Here is a 20,312-nt window from a genome sequence, read left to right as displayed (position 1 = left end):
TTTGATGGGCCGTTCACCTACAGGATCTCTAGGCCACTCATGTAGCGGGAGTGGAAAATGTGCAGGCCGACCCTGGATCCCAGAGAGTGTTCTTTGTCCCAGAGAGCATTCGACAGCATAGTGCATCAATGGGGGCATCCAACATTCATTTAATGTCAGTAGCAGCCAACAGTAAGGCAGTGAGGTTCTTCAGCTGAAGATTCAAACTCAGCAGCACAGGCATGGACACCTTGTACAGCAGTGGCCTAAAACAGGTCTTCTGTACATTATTCCCCCTTGGCCTAAGATAGGCAATTTGAAGAATAGCAACTCACCCAGAATTCATGATACTTGTTGCCCCAGATTGGCTGAGATGGCTCTCATATGTGGATCTAGTGCATCTGCAGAGAGATAGGGACATCAAGTTACCCCTACATCGGACACTACTCTCTCAGGACCCAATTGCCTTGGAGGATCCAGAACACTTTGGACTTATGGCATGGCTCCTGACTCTAGAGCGCAAGGGCTATTCGGAGGTGGTTATTACAACTCTGTTTGGATCTAAGAAACCGGCAACAGTCGCCGCCTATGCGAAAACATGGAAAATGTTTCCAGGCTAGTGCTTTAGTAAAAACGTGGAGCCTTTTCAGGCGCCAATTGCCATAGTCTTGATGTTTCTTTAGGACAGCCTGAAAAAAGGTCTAGTAGTCAAATCCCTTAAGGTTCAGATAGTGGGCCTCTCGTGCTTTAGAGCACAGGTGGATATGGTCCCTTTAGCTTCTCACCTGGATGTCTCCAGATTTTGGAAGGGAGCATTGCGGCTGCATCCACTGGTGAGACAACCTTTTCCCATGTAGAATCTTAACCTGGTGCTAAAAGCCCTCTGTTGGACTCCGTATGAATCCTTGCAGGGAGCAACACTCGTAGGCCTTATTGTGAAAACGGTGCTTTTAGTGCCAATCACATCAGCGAGGCGGGTCTCGGAACGACAGGCCTCCAAAGAGCTGTTCCTCCAGTTTTTGGAAGGTGGGGTATCGATACATACCATTCCTCCTTTTGTGCCTAAGGTGGTTTTGGCTTTCCATGTTAAATCAGGAGGTCCGTCAGCCCACATTCAGTTTGACAGGCTCCAAGAATGACGATAAGATCTTGGCAATTGTAGGATGTCAGGAGAGTACTTCTTAGGAACTTGAAGTGACCAATGAGTTCCGACTGTCCGATCATCTATTTGTTTTAACAAATCCAAGCCGGCAAGGGAGGCTGACTTTCATTTCAAGATGGATTCACATGGGCATATCGTCGGCATACATTTGGAGTGGGAAGCAATCCCTGATCTCATTAAGAGTGCTCTTCACTAAGGGTATGGCAGTTTCCTGGGCGGAGTCTCGGGCAGTTCCACCTGAAGAGACATGGTCCACCCTCTATATTTTCACAACTTGCCTGGACACAGCTTTTGGGATCTCAGTGATTGATTAGAGAAACTGGGCCTCTTCTCCCTCGAGCAGAGGAGATTGAGAAGGGGACATGATCGAAACATTTAAGGTACTGAAGGTCATAGACAGGTTGTTCACCCTCTCCAAGGTAGGGAGAACGAGAAGACACTCTCTAAAATTGAAAAGGGATAGATTCCGTACGAACATAAGGAAGTTCTTCTTCACCCAGAGAGTGGTGGAAAACTGGAACGCTCTTCCGGAGTCTGTCATAGGGGAAAACACCCTCCAGGGATTCAAGACAAAGTTAGACAAGTTCCTGCTGAACCAGAACGTACACAGGTAGGGCTAGTCTCAGTTAGGGCACTGGTCTTTGACCTAAGGGCCGCCGCGGGAGCGGACTGCTGGGCATGATGGACCACTGGTCTGACCCAGCAGTTCTTATGTAGGCTATATTTAGCATTATTGTTATCATTATGTTCAAAATTAGATTGTGTTCTTTGTGTTCATTCTTTTAAACTAGATTTCACTTACATCATCTTTTGTCAGCTATATGTGTGTATTGAAGCTTTAGATAGTGTCTATTCATTTCACATCTTCAGTCTTCTGAGTTTGGGTGGACCTCTCCCTTCTATAATGAACAAGGAAACTGTTAAGTCTTCCAAAAGACAGATGACAAATAGCGAGAGAGTTCAAAGCAGTGGAAAGTACCTGTCTGTACAGTGTAAAGGGGATGGGATTTGATATACTGTTTTTCTGTGTGGTTTACACATTCAAAGTTGTTTAAATATTTTAGACAGATACTTACTTTGTACCTGGGCAATGAAGTGTTTATTATATGTTTATTTGTGACACTCAGTTTCTGCCTTATCATATTCTTATGACAAGTGAATGAAAAGGTATGCAGCAAGATTCATAGGAATATGTCAGGAATAGTTCTATGTCCCCAGGAACTGGACTAAAAACTGTATTTTTATGTCACATAGGTTGGTTTAACTTATCAAACTGAGTCTATTTCCCCTGAGCCATGAAATTCCTTATTAACTGTATGAACAAATTCAGGGAAAATATTATAGAGGTCTGTAAAATGAGTAGAGTGGAATAGGTAGATGTGAATTGCTTGTTTACTCTTCAGAACAAATCAGAGAAAACTTTTCTCCACTGAGGATATAATTAAGTTCAGGAATTTTTTTGCCAGAAGTAATAAAAGCAATTAGTATAGCAGGGTTTAAAAAGGTTTGGAAAAGTTCTTAAAAGATAAGCCCATAGACCACTATTAAGGTAGATTTGGGAAAATCCACTACTTTTTCCTGTGATATATAGCATGAAATCTATTTTATACTTTTGGGATCACCAGGTACTTATTACCTACTGTAGAACAATCACGGTCGGAAAGAGGATAATGGGTTTGATGGACCTTTGTCAGTAATTACATATTTATGCATGTATTTTTTCATGTTGGGTTTTACCTGAGTTGCATACTTTAGAAATGTAACGTGGACACAAACAAAGTAGTGCCTTGGCTGTTGGGCTGGATGACCTAATAAAGAGGAAAAGATAAAACAGCAATGTCAACATTATTATTCTATTGCAGTAGAGTATATATAGTTTAAGTCCTGTTTTGATTCTCTTTGCTAAACTTGTTGGAATATCAGTAAGCAAACGCTGCAACTTTGGTCTTGCAGATGGCAGAACAGCTGATGACTTTGGCGTATGATAATGGGATCAACTTATTTGACACGGCGGAAGTTTATGCAGCTGGAAAGTAAGCACCAAATCTAATTTTCACTAAGGGCTCCTTTTACTAAGCTGCGATAGCGTTTATAGCGCGCGCTAAACCCGCGCTGCACGGCTAGAACTAACGCCAGCTCAATGCTGGCGTTAAGGTCTAGCATGCGCGCTAAAACCGCTATCACAGCTTAGTAAAAGGAGCCCTAAATGTATTGAAAAGCGAGATAAACTATAAAAAGTTTGAACGGGTAATCCTCTACTGAAACATGATGGATATTTTAACCCATTCCTCTCATTGAAAATGTTTTCTCAAAGGTGATTGAGGTTTTGTATTTATTTATTTTAGTATTTATATACCACTTACAGCCTACGTGGAGTACATTCAGGTACTCAAACATTTTTCCCTATCTGTCCCAGTGGGCTCATACTCTACCTAATGTACCTGGGGCAAAGGGGGATTAAGTGACTTGTCCAAAAAAATAATAAACACAGGAGCCGGAGAGAGAGAAAAATATATTCTGTCAATACCTCCCTGGAATGTTTTTCATAATGTTTATATTCCTGAAAAGTGGAGAATCTTCTCTATTGTGGTCTGCTTACAATTTTGCTGAAGGTGGAAAAGAGCCTCAGAACCTCGTATGCTGCTAATATGAAGCACCATGTATGTGCTGGATATATCATCCAAAATTCAGCAATTCGACTGATCTTTGGGCTGAAAAAATGGGAACACATTACTCCCTACTACCAAAAACTCCACTGGCTACCCCTGGAAGCAAGAGTGCTGTTCAAGTTTGCCTGCCTCTGCTACAAATCCATCCATGGTTTGGCCCCCCTATACATGGTCCCCCACTTTACCATGGATCGTTCATCCAGACCCACTCGCAAAGCTCATCTCTTCAGCCATCCAACTCTAAAGCCTGCCGTTACAAAAGACATCTGAACAGAACTCTAGCCTTCCAAGCAGGTCATCTAAATGACTGGCTGTGCAATATTTTCTTGCGCTCTTCATCCTACCTAAACTGCAGAAAATTATTAAAAACAAATCTATTTAACCGATTTGTAGCCCAAGACCCCTACCCTACCCTTGCCCCCTAGATCTCCTTTCTCCTCCTTCCCTCCTAACCCCTTATATTGTACCAGCTCCCCTACTTACATCTATTAATTGTATCTATTTTGCGGATTGTTTCCCATTCACCGATTGTATTTGCTGATTGTACCCTTTCTCTGATTGTACCCATTCGCTGATTGTCCAGCCCTTCTTTATTGTAAACCGCCTCGAACTTCTACGGCTTTGGCGGTATATAAGAAATAAATTATTATTATTATTATTTATTATTCTGACATGAATGTGCTGAATATATTCTCAAGAATTTTTCAAAATATTGTTTAAATTTATATCATGCCTTTATGAAATTGTTTTTAATACTTTTAAATGACACAAAGGGAATCTCAGAATGCCACTTGTCCGCTCTCAATTCCTGCAGTACAGTGTGGCAGCACTCGTCACTGGCTCACCCAAATGTGTCCTCTATTCTATCTTATTCTCTTTTTTTTTCTTTTTTCATATTTATGAGATTTCTATCTCATAAAATGAAAAAAGAGAATTGAGAGCGGACAAGTGGCATTCTGAGATTCCCCTTGTGTCATTTAAAAGTATTAAAAACAGTTTCATAAGGCATGATATAAATTTAAACAATATTTTGAAAAATTCTTGAGAGTATTGATAATAACTGAGTGCCTAATAGGATTGTGATTCTGAATATATTCTGTCATTTATGTGCTGGATATATCCTGGTATTGATATCCAGCACTTTGGCCAATGTTAAGCAGACATACTAGAAAAGGTAGAAACCTCACTGGCTCAAAATCCTCCAGTCCCGCCCTAATGAATAATAGTGTAAACTTTCCAATCCATTTGCATTACAGCCATCCAAACACTTTATAACATCTGCCTTTCATTCAAAAAAACTATATATTTGTAATTGCACAAACTTATCTTAATCGGGACTTTAAATTCTTCTTTAATCGTGCTGTCTCTGCCTAGTCCCTTCAGTAAAATTGTAAGCAGACCACAATAGAGAAGATTCTCCATTTTTCAGGAATATAAACATTATGAAAAACATTCCAGGGAGGTATTGACAGGATTAAGTGACTTGTCCAGGGTCACAAGCAGTAGTGTGGGATTTGAACCCACAACCTCAGGGTACTGAGGCTGTAGCTCTAACCACTGCGCCACACACTGTTTATCTGTTTTCCATACTAGGATTATCATTTTCTTACCTTACGTTACTACTGTTGAATTTTCCGGTCATCTGTAGTGATAAACAATATAACTTATATAGAGTATATTCCACTCTGTGGTGTGGGGATACCTGAAGTAAACACCAGTAAATGTGTTTCTGTGTTTGTTTATAACATAGTAGCATAGTAGATGATGGCAGATAAAGACCCGAATGGTCCATCCAGTCTGCCCAACCTTATTCAATTTAAATTTTTTAATTTTTTTCTTCTTAGCTATTTCTGGGCAAGAATCCAAAGCTCTACCCGGTACTGTGCATGGGTTCCAACTGCCGAAATCTCCGTTAAAACCTACTCCAGCCCATCTACACCCTCCCAGCCACTGAAGCCCTCCCCAGCCCATCCTCCACCAAATGGCCATACACAGACACAGACCGTGCAAGTCTGCCCAGTACTGGCCTAGTTCAATTTTTAATATTATTTTCTGATTCTAGATCCTCTGTGTTCATCCCACGCTTCTTTGAACTCAGTCACAGTTTTACTCTCCACCACCTCTCTCGGGAGCGCATTCCAGGCATCCACCATCCTCTCTGTAAAGTAGAATTTCCTAACATTGCTCTTGAGTCTACCACCCCTCAACCTCAAATTAAGCCCTCTGGTTTTACCATTTTCCTTTCTCTGGAAAAGATTTTGTTCTGCGTTAATATCCTTCAAGTATTTGAACGTCTGAATCGTATCTCCCCTGTCCCTCCTTTCCTCCAGGGCATACATATTCATGGCTTCCAATCTCTCCTCATACGTCTTCTGGCGCAAGCTTCCTATCATTTTTATCGCCCTCCTCTGGACCGCTTCAAGTCTTCTTACGTCCTTTGCCAGACACGGTCTCCAAGCATAATAAAGCTAACGTACTATGCCTGAAGCAGCGGAAAAAAATAATGTTCTGCGAAACGCTGTCCGTGTCGGCTCCAGTTGTGGTCCCGGCTGCATAATGGACAGCACATTTGATAAGTAGATGAAAAAACAGAAAAAAGAAGAAAAAGTCCTACATTTCCGGTGCCTGCCTTTGACAAGAACCATGTCTGTGGAAGCGCCTCAGAATGTGTACGGTTGTTTCCAGTGTTAATCACATCTATTTCAACCTTAGGCATTCTAAGGTGCCTACATATTTTTAAATAGTGTTTAAAACCAATTAAGTTACCAAATATATAGTTACCAATTAAGTTAGATGCCAGTAGGGCGCCTACCAGTGCCTAAATTAATGCACCGTTTATAGAACATGGGCCTCTATTTATTCTTCAAGCACAGCGCGGTAATGTGGAGTGGTACCTCTTCACACTGTCTACATTCTCTCTTTCAACCACAGAGCAGCGAGATCCAGGTGTAAAGGCAGTTAGTCATTTAGACACCAGTGATGCTTCGGAGAAAAAAATAACTTGTTTTAACAGTCGTCCATGTATATACAGAGAATAAGTCCATTTACTCTTTATTGCTTAATGGTTAAATTGATGTCATGGAACAGTTCCTGTGTTTGTCACGTCTCTCTGGGGTTTGCTGCTAGACCCACTGAGATTTCGCTGTCTAGATTTCCTCTGTGCATCCCTCTGCAGTTCACCACCAAACCCACAGATTTTCAAATAGATGTACTATACACTGGTTTGGTGCAAAGTAAATCCTTGCAAGAATCAGATTTGTATAAGGTAAATTTATAAATTCCCATGCATATGTGGCTGCAAATTAAAAAAAAAAGAAAATACTGACCACATAAAATTATTTGCTTTGGCATAAAGGCTCATGCTTTGCCATTCAGTATGCAAATGAGAAGGGCACACAACTATTCACATACATTATAAAATGCTATAATTTATATACAAACTTGCAAATTATAAGTGCACACATTTCCACCAGCTGTAGGGCAGGTGTTAATGTTTTTACCTGCAACATAAGCATGCATTAGATTTCTTGATAAATACTGGTTTGAGATAAGTAGAAACCTGGATGCATTCAGGAGACCTTGGCTTTTTATAAGTCATATTCTTACTTCCCCCCACCCGCTTTGTCTTTCTTTACATCAGGGCAGGAAGTGCAAATGGGAAGGGGTGGAGTAGCAGTATTTTCTCAGACTGTTTGGCTTTATCTCATTGCCAGTTGCATTCCCTTGTGTTTTTCAGAGGTGCTTCTGATAACTGTCAAAATATCCTTATTTTTTTGCATTGTGCTTTACTATCCTCCCACTCTCTTGCCAGCCTCGCTGACAACTAAGGTCCCTCCTTGCCCCATCCTCGGCTTCTGATCCTCTGAGATTTCAATGTGCATGATGGCTCTCCAGTAGATTTCCCCTTTAAATAATTTTTGTACTGCATGTGTATCTTAGGTTTATCTTTACTGTTGTGTGAGCTGGTCACAACATCTCAAAAAAAGAAAGAAAGAAGGAACAGAACTAGATATAGTATAATGACTATAATGACTCTCATATGTAGAAAGGTTAGTGAGATTTGGACTCTTCAGTTTTGGAGAAGATGCAGTTGAGGGGAAATAATGATAGAGGTCTACAAAATCCTAAGTAGAAACATAGAAATATGATGGCAGATAAAGGCCAAATGGCTCATCCACAGCATCCATCTCCTCTTCTTCCTATTGACTAAGGTTCTTAACATTTACATCTCCTCTTCCTATAAGCTAAGGCACTGTGCACCTGCATTGTGAGGTCATAGAGCTGCCCATCTGCAGTAACCACTATCTCTTTCTCTTTCTGAGGGCCTATCCCAGGCCCTCTTGAATTCAGATACAGTCTCCGTTTCCACCACCTCTTCTGGGAGACTGTTCCACGCATCTCCCACCCTTCCTGTAAAAAAGTATTTCCTTAGATTACTCCGGAGCTTATCACTTCTTAGCTTCATCCTATGCCCTCTCATTGTAAAGTTTCCTTTCAAATTAAAGAAGACTCAACTCATTTATATTACGTAGGTATTTAAACGTCTCTATCATATCTCTCCTCTCTCGCCTTTCCTCCAAAGAATACAGATTGAGATCTTTAAGTCTGTCCCCATACGCCTGAAGACCACATACCATTTTAGTAGCCTTCCTCTGCACCGACTCCATCCTTTTTATATCTTTTTGAAGGTGTGGCCTCCAGAATTGCACACAATATTCTAAGTGAGGTCTCACCAAAGTCTTATGCAGGGCCATCAATACCTCCTTTTTCCTATTAGCCATACCTCTTCCTATGCAACCTAGCATCCTTCTAGCTTTTGCCGTCACCTTTTCAACCTATTTGGCCACCTTAAGATCATCACATACAATCACACCCAAGTTCTTGAATTCTTTGCTGGAAGATGTGATGAAAGCAATTATAAAAACAATGGACCTGTGTTATCTGGATTATTGTGTTAAATTTTGGATTTTGTATCTCCTAGGGCTGAAGTTGTACTAGGAAATATTATTAAGAAGAAAGGATGGAGGTAATTATTCTTTATTTGGTCCTACACTAAAGCCACATTAATTGTTTACTAGAAATTATTCACTATGTGCATTTCTCAAAATGTTACAGAAAACAATATTATGAATATTGTCCATATATATATTTTCTATTCTCAGATAAGGGAGTTTTGTGTTAGACACCTGGAGGCCAATTTTGATCCATCTACATATTGCCACATTAAAAAAAATCGCAAATTATTTTTCGGTATCTACTGAATTACATTTATATTTTATTCATTGTTTTATATTTGTACTAGCTGATGCCCCGGCGTTGCACGGGTATTTAATTATAGCAATAACACTGTAAATGGATTTAAATAAAGATACTTTATAGTGGTGAATGAAATAATTTTGTTACAGCTTTATAAAAAGTAAAATATTCAAAGTATAATGTGAAATATTTGACAAAATGAATACAATACAACTAACACAAAACTTGATTATAAACAACATTTTTAGTTTCACCTCCAGGAGCAAGAACATATACATTCTTGGGTGAACCCACCCTTCCCACGTGTGCAGGTGGGCCGCGAGACCCCCAGAACATATCACCCCAGGTAGTGAGGGATCTGCATACCAAGTTTCGTTCAAATCGATCAAGCCGTTTTTGCGTGATCGCGGCACATACACACACACATACCTCCGATTTTATATATATATATATAGAGAGAGAGAGAGAGATTCCTGTGAATTTTGCTGTATTTGCTGTAAACCGCTTTGCACAGTTCTTTGGGACACTAGTATGGGACAAAACTAAACACTCCTTGCATACATTTTTAGACAAGCCCTTCATGCCAGCCCAACTTGAATCATATTAATAACAGCTTCGTTAACAATATGAAATGCCAAACTATTAGAATAGCCTGCTTCAATATACTATATTTTCTTCCATGGAAAGTACATTTTGTTTTGATATACACTCCCTCTTAAATATTTGTTCTTAGGAGTTAATAAAAGCGTAAGTGGTTCCTAAAACATGGATGCAGTACTACTCTCTCAGAAAATTAGTTTTTCTGCAGCTTAGCTTGGGTTTCCATTGGAAATATTCATGAAGCTATGGATCTTAAATTCCTATTATCCTGTAGTAATTGCTTCATTATATTATAATGACCTGGGTTGGTACGAGAGCGGTGTCATTTATTATCCATATGCTACAGCAAACCTGATAGCATTACACAGTTGCATGAAATCTTAATGTGGGAGCACTTGGACACTGATTGCATAAAGAAGGATTTTGTCCATGAGATGTAAGTTTTCTGTCTGTGTCATGCAAGGAAATACTCCTAACCTCTAGAAAAATAATCGGCACCCTCTGAAAACAAAGAAACATCATATTTGCAACAGGAACAAAGCATTGCGGGAGCCCAAGTGTGGACTCGGGGTGGGGTGGGGGCAATGCATCTCTTCCCCTCACCCCCTACATTAATATTACCTTTGCTGGCAGGGATGCAGAAACCTCACCAGCCAAAGAAGTTTACTGCCAAGCCCCTCCGCTCCTCCTCATGACACTGCAATATAGAGCAAGCCTGTGGTGTGCCTTCAGCCACCAGCACCGAGATTCCTCAGATATGCTTAGTTTTTGTGCAAGCTGAAGGCACACCACCGCCTTGCTTTTTAATGCAGCAGCAAGAGGAGGAGCAGCGAATTTCCTTGGAAGGCGGGGTTTCTGCATCCTGCCAGCCATTTAACAGATGCTGAAGGTTTGGAGAGAGCCTGAGCCCAGGGTTCAGGGAGCAGGCCCCGCCTCCAACTACACTACCAGTTTGGACCAAATTTAGTATCTACCATGGAAGCTTCAGTGACTGCACTTTGTTGAACAAGAGGTAGCCCTGTGTTACACATGACTGGCAAAAGAAATATTGCAGTATTGGCAGGGTGTGTGTGAGGGAATGGGGCAAATTAGGGTAATATTAGTCCCCATGCTTCATTTAATGCCAGTGAACCAGAAACTGTAGCAACCCACATGGCAGAACGGTATAGTTGAAGACATCCCTTTATTTATTTATAAATCACCAGTCCACTACAGTTCTTCAGTTCTATTTCAAAAGTTTCTGCTATGGTCTAGTCACCCTGGATCCCTTAAAAGGCCAGGCCTGGTTATTGTTCTGACAGTAGTTTGTGCTCCCCCTCCATCCCCCTGTCCCTCAAACGTGTAGATTAGTGCTTAACATAAATGTACAAAGAAATACCCTAAAACCTGTCCAGCTATAATAGCTAGGACACCAGTTCCCAAATTGTGTGCTGCAACGCCTTGGTACACTCACTGTAGCAAACTCACAGGTGTGCCGCGGCATATTTACAACTCCCTTCAAAATTGTGGCAGGGATGCCCAAATCCCAGTAGCTGAAGAGGTCCAAGGCTCGAGTTCCACAATACCTGAGCAGCGAGGAAGTTGCCGGTATGTTTCAGCCACCGATGCTGGTGCCGGCAATCCTGCACATGCTTGAGCCTTGGTCATCAGGCCTGTTCAACTGGTGGGGCTTTGGCAAACCTACTAGTTAAAGGTAAGACTCAACACCATCGGGGGAGGGGAGAGAGACCTGAGAGGAAATGTGTAGTCCAAGGGTGCTGGGAATTGAGAAAGTTTGGCAACCACTATACTAGGGCAGAGGTAGGCAATTCCGGTCCTCGAGAGCTGGAGCCAGGTCAGGTTTTCAGGATCGCCGCAATGAATATGTATGAGACGGATTTGCATGCACTACCTCCTTGAGATGCAAATCTATCTCATGCGAATTTATTGTGGATATCCTGAAAACCTGACCTGGCTCCGGCTCTCAAGGACCGGAATTGCCTACCCTTGTACTAGGGTATTCCTGAGGCGGTCAGGTTTCAAAGCCATTTGCCTGACTTAATACCAGTTTGCCCAGGTGAAAGAGTTATCTGAATGTTACCTTCGCTTAACGTAGTTAACAGCACAGGGTTTCTCTGTGTACAGATTGTCACTCAGATTGAGGAGAAATGTTTCTTAGGGCACGTTTTAATTGAGATTATGAAACAAGACATGTAGGATAGTGCTTATAACATTTGACAATGTAATTGTCCTGCCAATATAGCCTTATGCAGGTGTAAATTGGAGGGGAAGGGTGGAAGTTGTACCTGTGGACTTTGCATATGAATAGGCTGTTGGGACAACTGATTCCAAAAATTCCAGGTAGCTTTCAGTACCATTACATACCAGCATGCTGGTTTTAAGAAAGGTTTGGTCAAATTCCTGGAGGAAAAGTCCATAGTCTGTTATTGAGAAAGACATGGGGGAAGCCACTTCTTGCCCTGGATTGGTAGCATAGAATATTGCTATACCTTGGGTTTTAGCCAGGTGCTAGTGACCTGGATTGGCCACCGTGAGAAGGGGCTACTGGGCTTGATGGACCATTGGTCTGCCCCAGTAAGGCTATTCTTATGTTCTTATGAGATGGCATTGATGGCCTGGCCCAATAACCTAGTCATAGTCATCCACAATGGCAACATCTAGCGACCGCTTTTAATGTTCATGATTGTAGGGTTCTGCATGAACCCTGATGCCCAGTGGCATAGTAAGGGGGTGCGGTCCGTCCAGGGCGCTGTCTTGGTGGGGAAGCCGGAACCTTTCGTCCTTTCCGCCAATCTACTCCTTCCCCATCCCATCCCCCACTTAATGTAGTTAACAGCACAGTGGTTAACTAGGCCCTACGCCAGGGTTAACTAGACCCGCGCCTAGGTAGTGATGCCGGCAGAAGAGCCGATGCTGGCGCAAGCAGTGTGTCGGGGTTGCTGCTCGTGCTGGGAACGTTAAAGAGGCATGGGGGAAGGGAAGGGGCACGTGCGCATGGCAGGAGGGGGTGAGGAAGGAACGGATGGAGGTGAGGGGGGGGGCGCCTCTCATCATTGCTATGCTAGTGCCTTCTATTAGCTGAAGCCTGTCACTGGGAGAATTGGGCCAAGTAAGATGGCTTAGGATAGAGCAAAGCCATGCTGGTTAGTTTAAACCAGGGGTGTCAAAGTCCCTCCTTGAGGGCCACAATCCAATCGGTTTTCAGGATTTCCCCAATGAATATGCATGAGATCTGTTAGCATACAATGAAAGCAGTGCATGCAAATAGATCTCATGCATATTCTTTGGGGAAATCCTGAAAACCCGACTGGATTGCGGCCCTCGAGGAGGGACTTTGACACCCCTGGTTTAAATAAAGGCACAAGATGCTAGTTTTTCAGTGCTTGTTCAAATTGAGCTGGAAATCAAACAGACAAGAAGAAACTGGCAATTTAAAGAAGTATTGCTACTGAGACTGATGAAAATCACACTATTTCCCACATAAGAATTGTAATTTCAGCTATTTATAAGGTGAGTAAATGAAAATTAAAGTTGGATTATGAGAAATATAAAGTATTTCTTTTGCTTCACAGACGGTCTAGCCTGGTCATAACTACGAAAATCTTCTGGGGAGGAAAGTATGTAATGCAGATTTGTTTTTTTCTGGTTCTTTATGGTTCTAAATGATCTGTTGTATATACTGTAACTATTTTTATGATTTTTAGAGCAGAGACTGAGAGGGGACTGTCTAGAAAGCATATAATAGAAGGTAAGACATTTTCACTTTGTTCAAAATGTATTCTAGTTATATTTCAACATGTTTTAACAAGCACACAGTGAGATAATCCTTACAGCCTTTACTCGTATCTACCAGCATGTCTTACTTCCTGATATATTTCCTTAGACCTCAGTAGCTCATTCTCCCTACACTTCAGCACAAGTGCTTATCCCAGGCTTTTTTATATTCTGCACCTGTTTTATTCTTAGCACCTGCCCCTGCAAGGCTGTTTTATGTATCCTCCACCCTTTTCACAAAGGATATATAATAATCATCCCTCTGTTATAAGAATGCCCTTACCATGGATATGGCGTGACACGTAAAAATCATTGTTGCAAATTTTATTCTTCACTGGAAAGTGTCCCAGCCTGGCAGTGTTCTCATTAGTAAAGATGAGATAACTCCAATAAGGTTTATTTATCATTTGTACTTATATTTATACTTATATTTATTTATTGCACTTAGATTTATACATCTGGTAGCCCTCTAGAAATAATTAATAGTAGTAGTACCGGTAATACTTTCCTGTTCCTCTATACAAACATTTATAATTTTTAATTTTAATTGTAAATCATCTAGATGACTGCCTGCTTGCAGTATATCAAATTATAATAAAATCTGGTCTAGAATTTGTAGTATTTCTATGCAAACTGATCCACAGAACAGCAAAATATCAAGGTAATATCCATGCTCTTACAATAGATCAGTAAAAATGATAATTTGATGCCAGCGTTTATTGTTCTACTTTTTTCCTCCTTTTTAAAACTAATAATTACCTGAATGAGACCAGAGAAGCCATTAGGCGCTGAAGAAAACAAGTGCAATTAGAATCATCGGGGACAGCTGTTGAATTTTTTTTCTCTGCTTGTGAAATGGTACTGTTCTCTCATGGGAGAAATCATGAAATAGAGCATTGACTTATTTTTAACTCCTAGGTTTGAAGGCATCTCTAGAACGATTGCAGTTAGAGTATGTAGATGTAGTCTTTGCAAACAGACCGGACCCTAACACGCCGATGGAAGGTAGGACTTCACTAAATGTAATAAAATCTCTTAGGAGCTGGAATAATTTTCCGTATAGGTTGAAGTCCTGTTATGATTGGAACAGCATCTGTGGGACTTGGTGCGTTTCCTGCATACCCTCCCACCCCTTATGTCTGCATTTGGCATTAGTCCTATGCACTAAAAAGAGATTAATGTCTCCTCAGATCTTCAGAGCCCTTTTTATTAAAATTGTTCTCATCACATGCTTTAAATTTAAAAATACATTGTGTGCCACACACCTCAGGTTAAAGGAAACTGCCACTTTAAATGCTCACAGAGGTCTGCTGACTAAGACTGCTGGCACCCATAACATTTGGAAGATACCAAGATCCAAAAGCGTCCTGGGAGGTCCATATACTCATGTACGGCATTTCCATTTGACTGTTTCAACCTGATCATCACCTGTGTCATTAATACGAGACGTCTTACTATTTTTTCAGTGACTGCCCCCCAGTCTTGGAATGATCTCCCACTTTATATAAGAGAAGAAAAGACCTTAGATAAATTCAAGACTAAGCTTAAAAGTTTCCTTTTTAATGATGCTTTTAGTGAATAAATGATTCTTCAATCCCTCTTTATCTTATACTTTCATCATTTTATGTTTGTCTTCCCTCCTAATGTTGTTACCTTTATTTATTGAACTTGATACAGATTGTAACCTTTAAAGAATTTTCCTAATGTTTCTATATTGTTTTTTTTTTTTGTTTTTTTTTTTTGTTATTGTTCGTTTTTGAAATATTGTTTGTCTAAGTAATAATTTACCTATGTTTTTAAATATTTGTACTATTTTGTATATCGCCTAGAATGTAGATTAGGCGATTAATCAAACTACATAATAAACTTGGAAACTTGGTGTAGATTTTGATCTTCTGGTATATAATAGAAAAGGACAGATCACACCTTCTTTCTACAGCAGCCCAAGTGAAATCTGGTGAAGGGCATGCTCACCAATATGCCAGCTTTTTTTTTTTTTCTTACAATCATTTAATCTCACTCGTTGTTAAAGAAGAAAATCTCCTAAATAAGAACCCTTAAAAAGTCAGCAATGATCTCCCTGCTAATACAGCATACACATCTTTCTTTCTGTAGTATACTGAAGAGATTTTCTCCCTTTGTTGTATGTGGAACCAGTACTGAGCAGAGCAGAGGTTGGCAACCTTTAAAAAGAAAAGAGCCAATTTATCCTAAAAATTTGATCCGAGATTTACAAAGAGCCACAATGGGTAAAGAAGGGAGTTTGAGATATTCCAGGTCTCTCCTCTCCCCTCTTTCTTCCCTCCAACCCCTTGCAGGTTTCTGTACCTCTTCCCTCCCTCCCCCTCCCTTTCCTCTCCCTCCCCCAACCCATAGCCAAGGTTCTCTTCCCTCTCCAGGCCCTGACCCTTTAATATCCCTCCCAATTCCACAATCCTCCCCCCCCCCTCGCCCGGGCCTACTGAGTTACCTAGTGGTCCAGCGTGGTTTTCATGGCAGGAATGAGAGGGCAGCACTCCTGCCATGAAAACCACACTGGACCACTAGGTACCTCAGTAGGCCCAGGCGAGGGGGTGAGATTAAAGGGTCAGGGCCTGGAGAGGGGAGAGAACCTTGGCTATGGGTTGAGGTAGGGAGGGAAGAGATGCAGCTGTCTTCTAAAATAGCTGCCGTGACCTCTCGTAGCTGCTAGTGGCATTTCCTATAGTACCGCGAGAGGTCATTGCAGCCATTTTAGAAGGCAATCATGAGAAGGCTACACTTCTGCCACGAAGACCTCCATTGGGCCGGGGAGAATCGTGGGGTTGGGAGAGGTTAAAGGGTCGGGGCCTGGAGAGCCGCAGGTTGCCGACCCCTGGCCTAGAGTGATGTTTAAATATGCTAACACCAACAGCTGAAGATTGTGAAGGGTTTTACTGTTAGTATTAACTGGGAACATCATTTGATAGCAAAATAAAATCTGGTTTGCAACTAGTGGAGTAAATCTGGGAATGGGATGAGCTATCAACCAGCAGGGTTTTCTGGAAAACCCTAATGACTGTTCATGAGAGATTTGTATACACTGGAGTTAATACATGTCAATTTCTCTTATGCATAGTTATTAGGATTGTTGTTCTTTGAGAAATGGAGTGCCCCAATTTGAGTATATAAAAAGATCATCGCAGGAAAAGAATGTACATCTTTTAAATAAGCAAAATGGGAAAGGGTGGAGGAGCAGACAAATAGTAAGCTTTTTGTGGTCAGCTACTGATGCTTTTCACTTTTAAAATGAGTGTATTTCCTGTACAAGGCATAAGGAAACATTTCCCTTAATTAAATTGTGTTTGTCAACCAGTTTGTGTACAGGAATGAGTTTGATTTTCCAAGGTTTTTTTCCTCCCAAACTGTCCACGAGGAAGAGGTTGATAAATCATCTTAAGAAATATAAACATTTACAGCACTAATATTCTTCATCTGATTCCTTTTACATATTCTGTTTTCTTGTATACTCTGTTCCACCAGTACAGATACTAAAGCTTCTCCCCCTTTTCCTTTTTTAAATGTACATACTTGGGGTACTTCAAAAGGCCTTTTACCAGCAGCATCCTGCCTCCCCTTCCTGCCCTACGCCCCTTATGTCAATCATTGCACTATTCCTGCAGCTGTAAACTCTGGTCTTTTAAATCTTTCTTCTATTACCAGGAGACCCATTTAGTTCTTCCAGGTCAAGAACATTCATCATAGAAGGTACATAGTACCCCTGGTCCAATTATTGACCTCTGTGTCCAAAGGGCATTTTATGGGACGGATTCTATATTTTTGGTTTTAGGATATCCTCTGATCCCAATGACTTGACATCTCCATAAAATGCATAATGGAAAATATATATGCCCGTTAAAAACATCTTGCAAGTGAAAGCCAAAAGCCAAACTGATGCGCATTTTAAATTCCTTATCCTTATTTTATTTATCAACTATTTTTCACTTGCTTTCTAGTGTCTGTGCATGTCTTAACATTTTGTTCAATTGGCTGAGACTTCTGCAGATTGCATTAGCACTGTCCACTGCATCACTGCCATATTTGATTGTGGCTATAGTGAACTTGCTTTTTAAACACATTATCAGTTCAGTGCATTTCGGTATTATGGGATGAGAATCCCCTGTGATTCTGCCTGACCTTCAGGCTTGAAGATTATCTACTAGGGTTGGGCAAACCTCAATAGCTATTCATTGCAACCAAATTTTTTTGACTTAAGTAAATGATAGTGCAGTTTTAATTATTACAGGCATTATCATATTATTAGACACATATATAATAGATTTAGTAAAAAAAAATTTTCTTTTTAGTTTACAAGTTACATATTAATACCTGATAATGCTAAAAGTTAATAATTGTCGATCATAACTAATGAACTGGAAAAATAATAGTTTTGAATGCCCTCTTCCATTTTTTTCACAAATGCAGAGAAATGTGGATGTTTGCCTGAGTATGATTTAGCATAAAAAGGAATTTCTACTTCAGCACTGAGCTTTTAAATTCAAACTTCTAGTGAGAACATGCAATAAACCAGAAATGTGATCAATAGAGCAATATCTTTTTTGCTCTATATCCGTTCCCCTATATTGATTACTTCATACGATCCTCAGAAACACCACACGTATTGTGGTCAGGTGGAGTGGTGCTAAGCTTTCTGAAGGGATGAACGACCTTGACAAAATTTTTCAGTGAAACATGTTGGCAGAGGAAGACCACATATAAGCTAAGTAACTTTATTAAGTGTAAAACGCTAAGTTACAGATTTATTTATTTAAGCAATTTTGATAAATTAATATAGGTTCCTGTGAAGAAGCAACACTTAAGGCCTGGGGCAATGAAATAATAAGAGTCCGAGGTGGTGTTTCTGAGGATTGTATGAAGAAATCAAAATATGGGGAACGGATATAGAGCAAAAAAGATATTGCTCTATTGATCACATTTTTAGCATAAAAAAGATTCATACATTTTTAAATCATGCCATTTTTTCCTGTGTATAGCTCTCCTTGAGCTACCATGAAACTCTATGAGCTAAATCCAAAAATATATTTTGTCAAAAAATAGATTTTTCTTTGGTGACACTGCAATCCAGCGTTAGCAATATATTGCACCACTTCTGTGCATGCTAACACTGTTAACATGCGCTATTTTAATACAGGAGTTCATTGTAGACCTAAGCAAAAATTGATTGTTGAAAGCCAGTGACTAGTCTTGGTTTTCTGGAGCATAAATTGAATATCCTTTGGGTTGTTTGCTATAATTTCTGGCAACTGTACAAAGTTGACTTGCATTTTAGTTGCAATGTCAGGATAGCTTGATTTTTAAGCTATAAAACAAAATATCTCTGCCTGAAGTTCCAGAAACTTGATATAATAACTCAGCAAGTCAGATTTTTCCTATGAAAAATGTATGACGGAGTTTTTAAAAGTTTGTCCAACTCTAGTAATTGTCCATTCTGCCTGTGACTAATCTTTTTATTATTCAGCAGTTTTCTGCTAAGAGTAGAGACCTACTGGAGTTCTGACAAGTGAACAGTCGGTTCCTGTAAGCCTACATATGGCAGTGCATGTAATACAAAGGGCTCCTTTTACTAAGGTGCACTAGCGTTTTTAGCGCACGCAGGAAATTACCGCGCGCTACGCTTCTAGAACTAATGCCAGCTCAATGCTGGCATTAAGGTCTAGCGCACACTATTCCATGCGTTAAAGCCGTAACGCGGCTTAGTAAAAGGTGCCCAAAGTTTAGGAATGGTGTGGGTGGTTTATATTTACTTTTTTTGGGAGGGGGGAGGGAGTTGTATTTACTTCTGTCTAGCACATTTTTATGCCTTGGCTTTACCAAAAATAAATCTGCATGACTTGGATTTTAGTGAAGAGTAGGAGCAAGGATTTCTGTTTGTTTTTTTAAAAAAAAACAACCCAAAAACCCCCACAAATAAAATTTAAACTGTACCACAGGTTACACATTTAAAAGTTAGTTTGGTGCAATACGTGCATTTTATCTGACAGGCACATTTGACCCATCAACACACTTACAATTCTGGATTCTTTCTCATAAGATATTGAAAAATATCTTGTTTAGTATTGGAATGAAATTCTGTCTTGACTGTTCTTCATCTTGACTAGCATGTTTACTTATTTCTCATTCTTTCCAGTTCTCTCTATGTACATTTATTTATATCTGCACATTTGTGCTTATAAAGATACATTTTATGCATACACAACTGATAACCAGTATATTGAAAACATGTATATTCCGTGTATTAGTTTACACCACAGCCCTGTTGTGTCAAGAATGCAATAGCCGACTTTTAGAAATACTTGCTCTTCAGCTTCCAGTTAAGCCTCACACATGCAGTATGCCTTGCAAGCATTGTAACTTTCTATGTTCTGTATTCATGTCTTTGTAAAATTATGTAGATTAAATAACCATCCCTAAGGACCCAATCTCAAACGTTGGGTTCCCGATCCTCCGAGACAACACACTGGGGTCAAATCAATCACTGGTCAGTAGTCATGGCGGTTAAACAAAGGGGATTTGCTGTCTTGAAAACTTGTTACAGTGAAACATGTTGACGTAGTGCTAATCCCAAAACTGACCACAAAAGCTAAGTGCAACTATTACTTAATCAATTATTGTATTTTAAAAAACTATTTATGAAATAATGTAAGTATTTAAGGGTATTGTACCCATGAACTGAAAATATTTAAAAATAAAATAATTTAAAGATAGGATCCTGTGATGAAGTGACATGTTAATCATTGGGTAGATGATTGATTTGACCCCAGTGTGTTGTCTCTGAGGATCGGGAACCCAACGTTCGAGATTGGATCCTTAGGGATGGTGATTTAATCTACACC

The 20,312-nt window shown here is 40.2% G+C and overlaps 1 protein-coding gene across 4 annotated transcripts in view; it reads left to right on the top strand.

The window, feature by feature from the left end:
* KCNAB2 (potassium voltage-gated channel subfamily A regulatory beta subunit 2) overlaps positions 1-20,312 on the top strand; it is a 131,585-nt gene that overhangs the window by 97,661 nt on the left and 13,612 nt on the right. For all 4 annotated transcript variants that reach the window (XM_033921896.1, XM_033921894.1, XM_033921895.1 and 1 more), the window contains 5 exons: positions 3,095-3,174; positions 8,792-8,836; positions 13,239-13,283; positions 13,371-13,414; positions 14,359-14,445. In XM_033921896.1, the coding sequence (XP_033777787.1) occupies positions 3,095-3,174; positions 8,792-8,836; positions 13,239-13,283; positions 13,371-13,414; positions 14,359-14,445 (301 nt within the window). The remainder of the gene's footprint in view (positions 1-3,094; positions 3,175-8,791; positions 8,837-13,238; positions 13,284-13,370; positions 13,415-14,358; positions 14,446-20,312) is intronic.

This window comes from Geotrypetes seraphini, chromosome 15 (assembly GCF_902459505.1).
Source record: "Geotrypetes seraphini chromosome 15, aGeoSer1.1, whole genome shotgun sequence".
NCBI lineage: Eukaryota > Metazoa > Chordata > Amphibia > Gymnophiona > Dermophiidae > Geotrypetes > Geotrypetes seraphini.
This window is presented reverse-complemented; position numbering and strand designations above follow the sequence as displayed.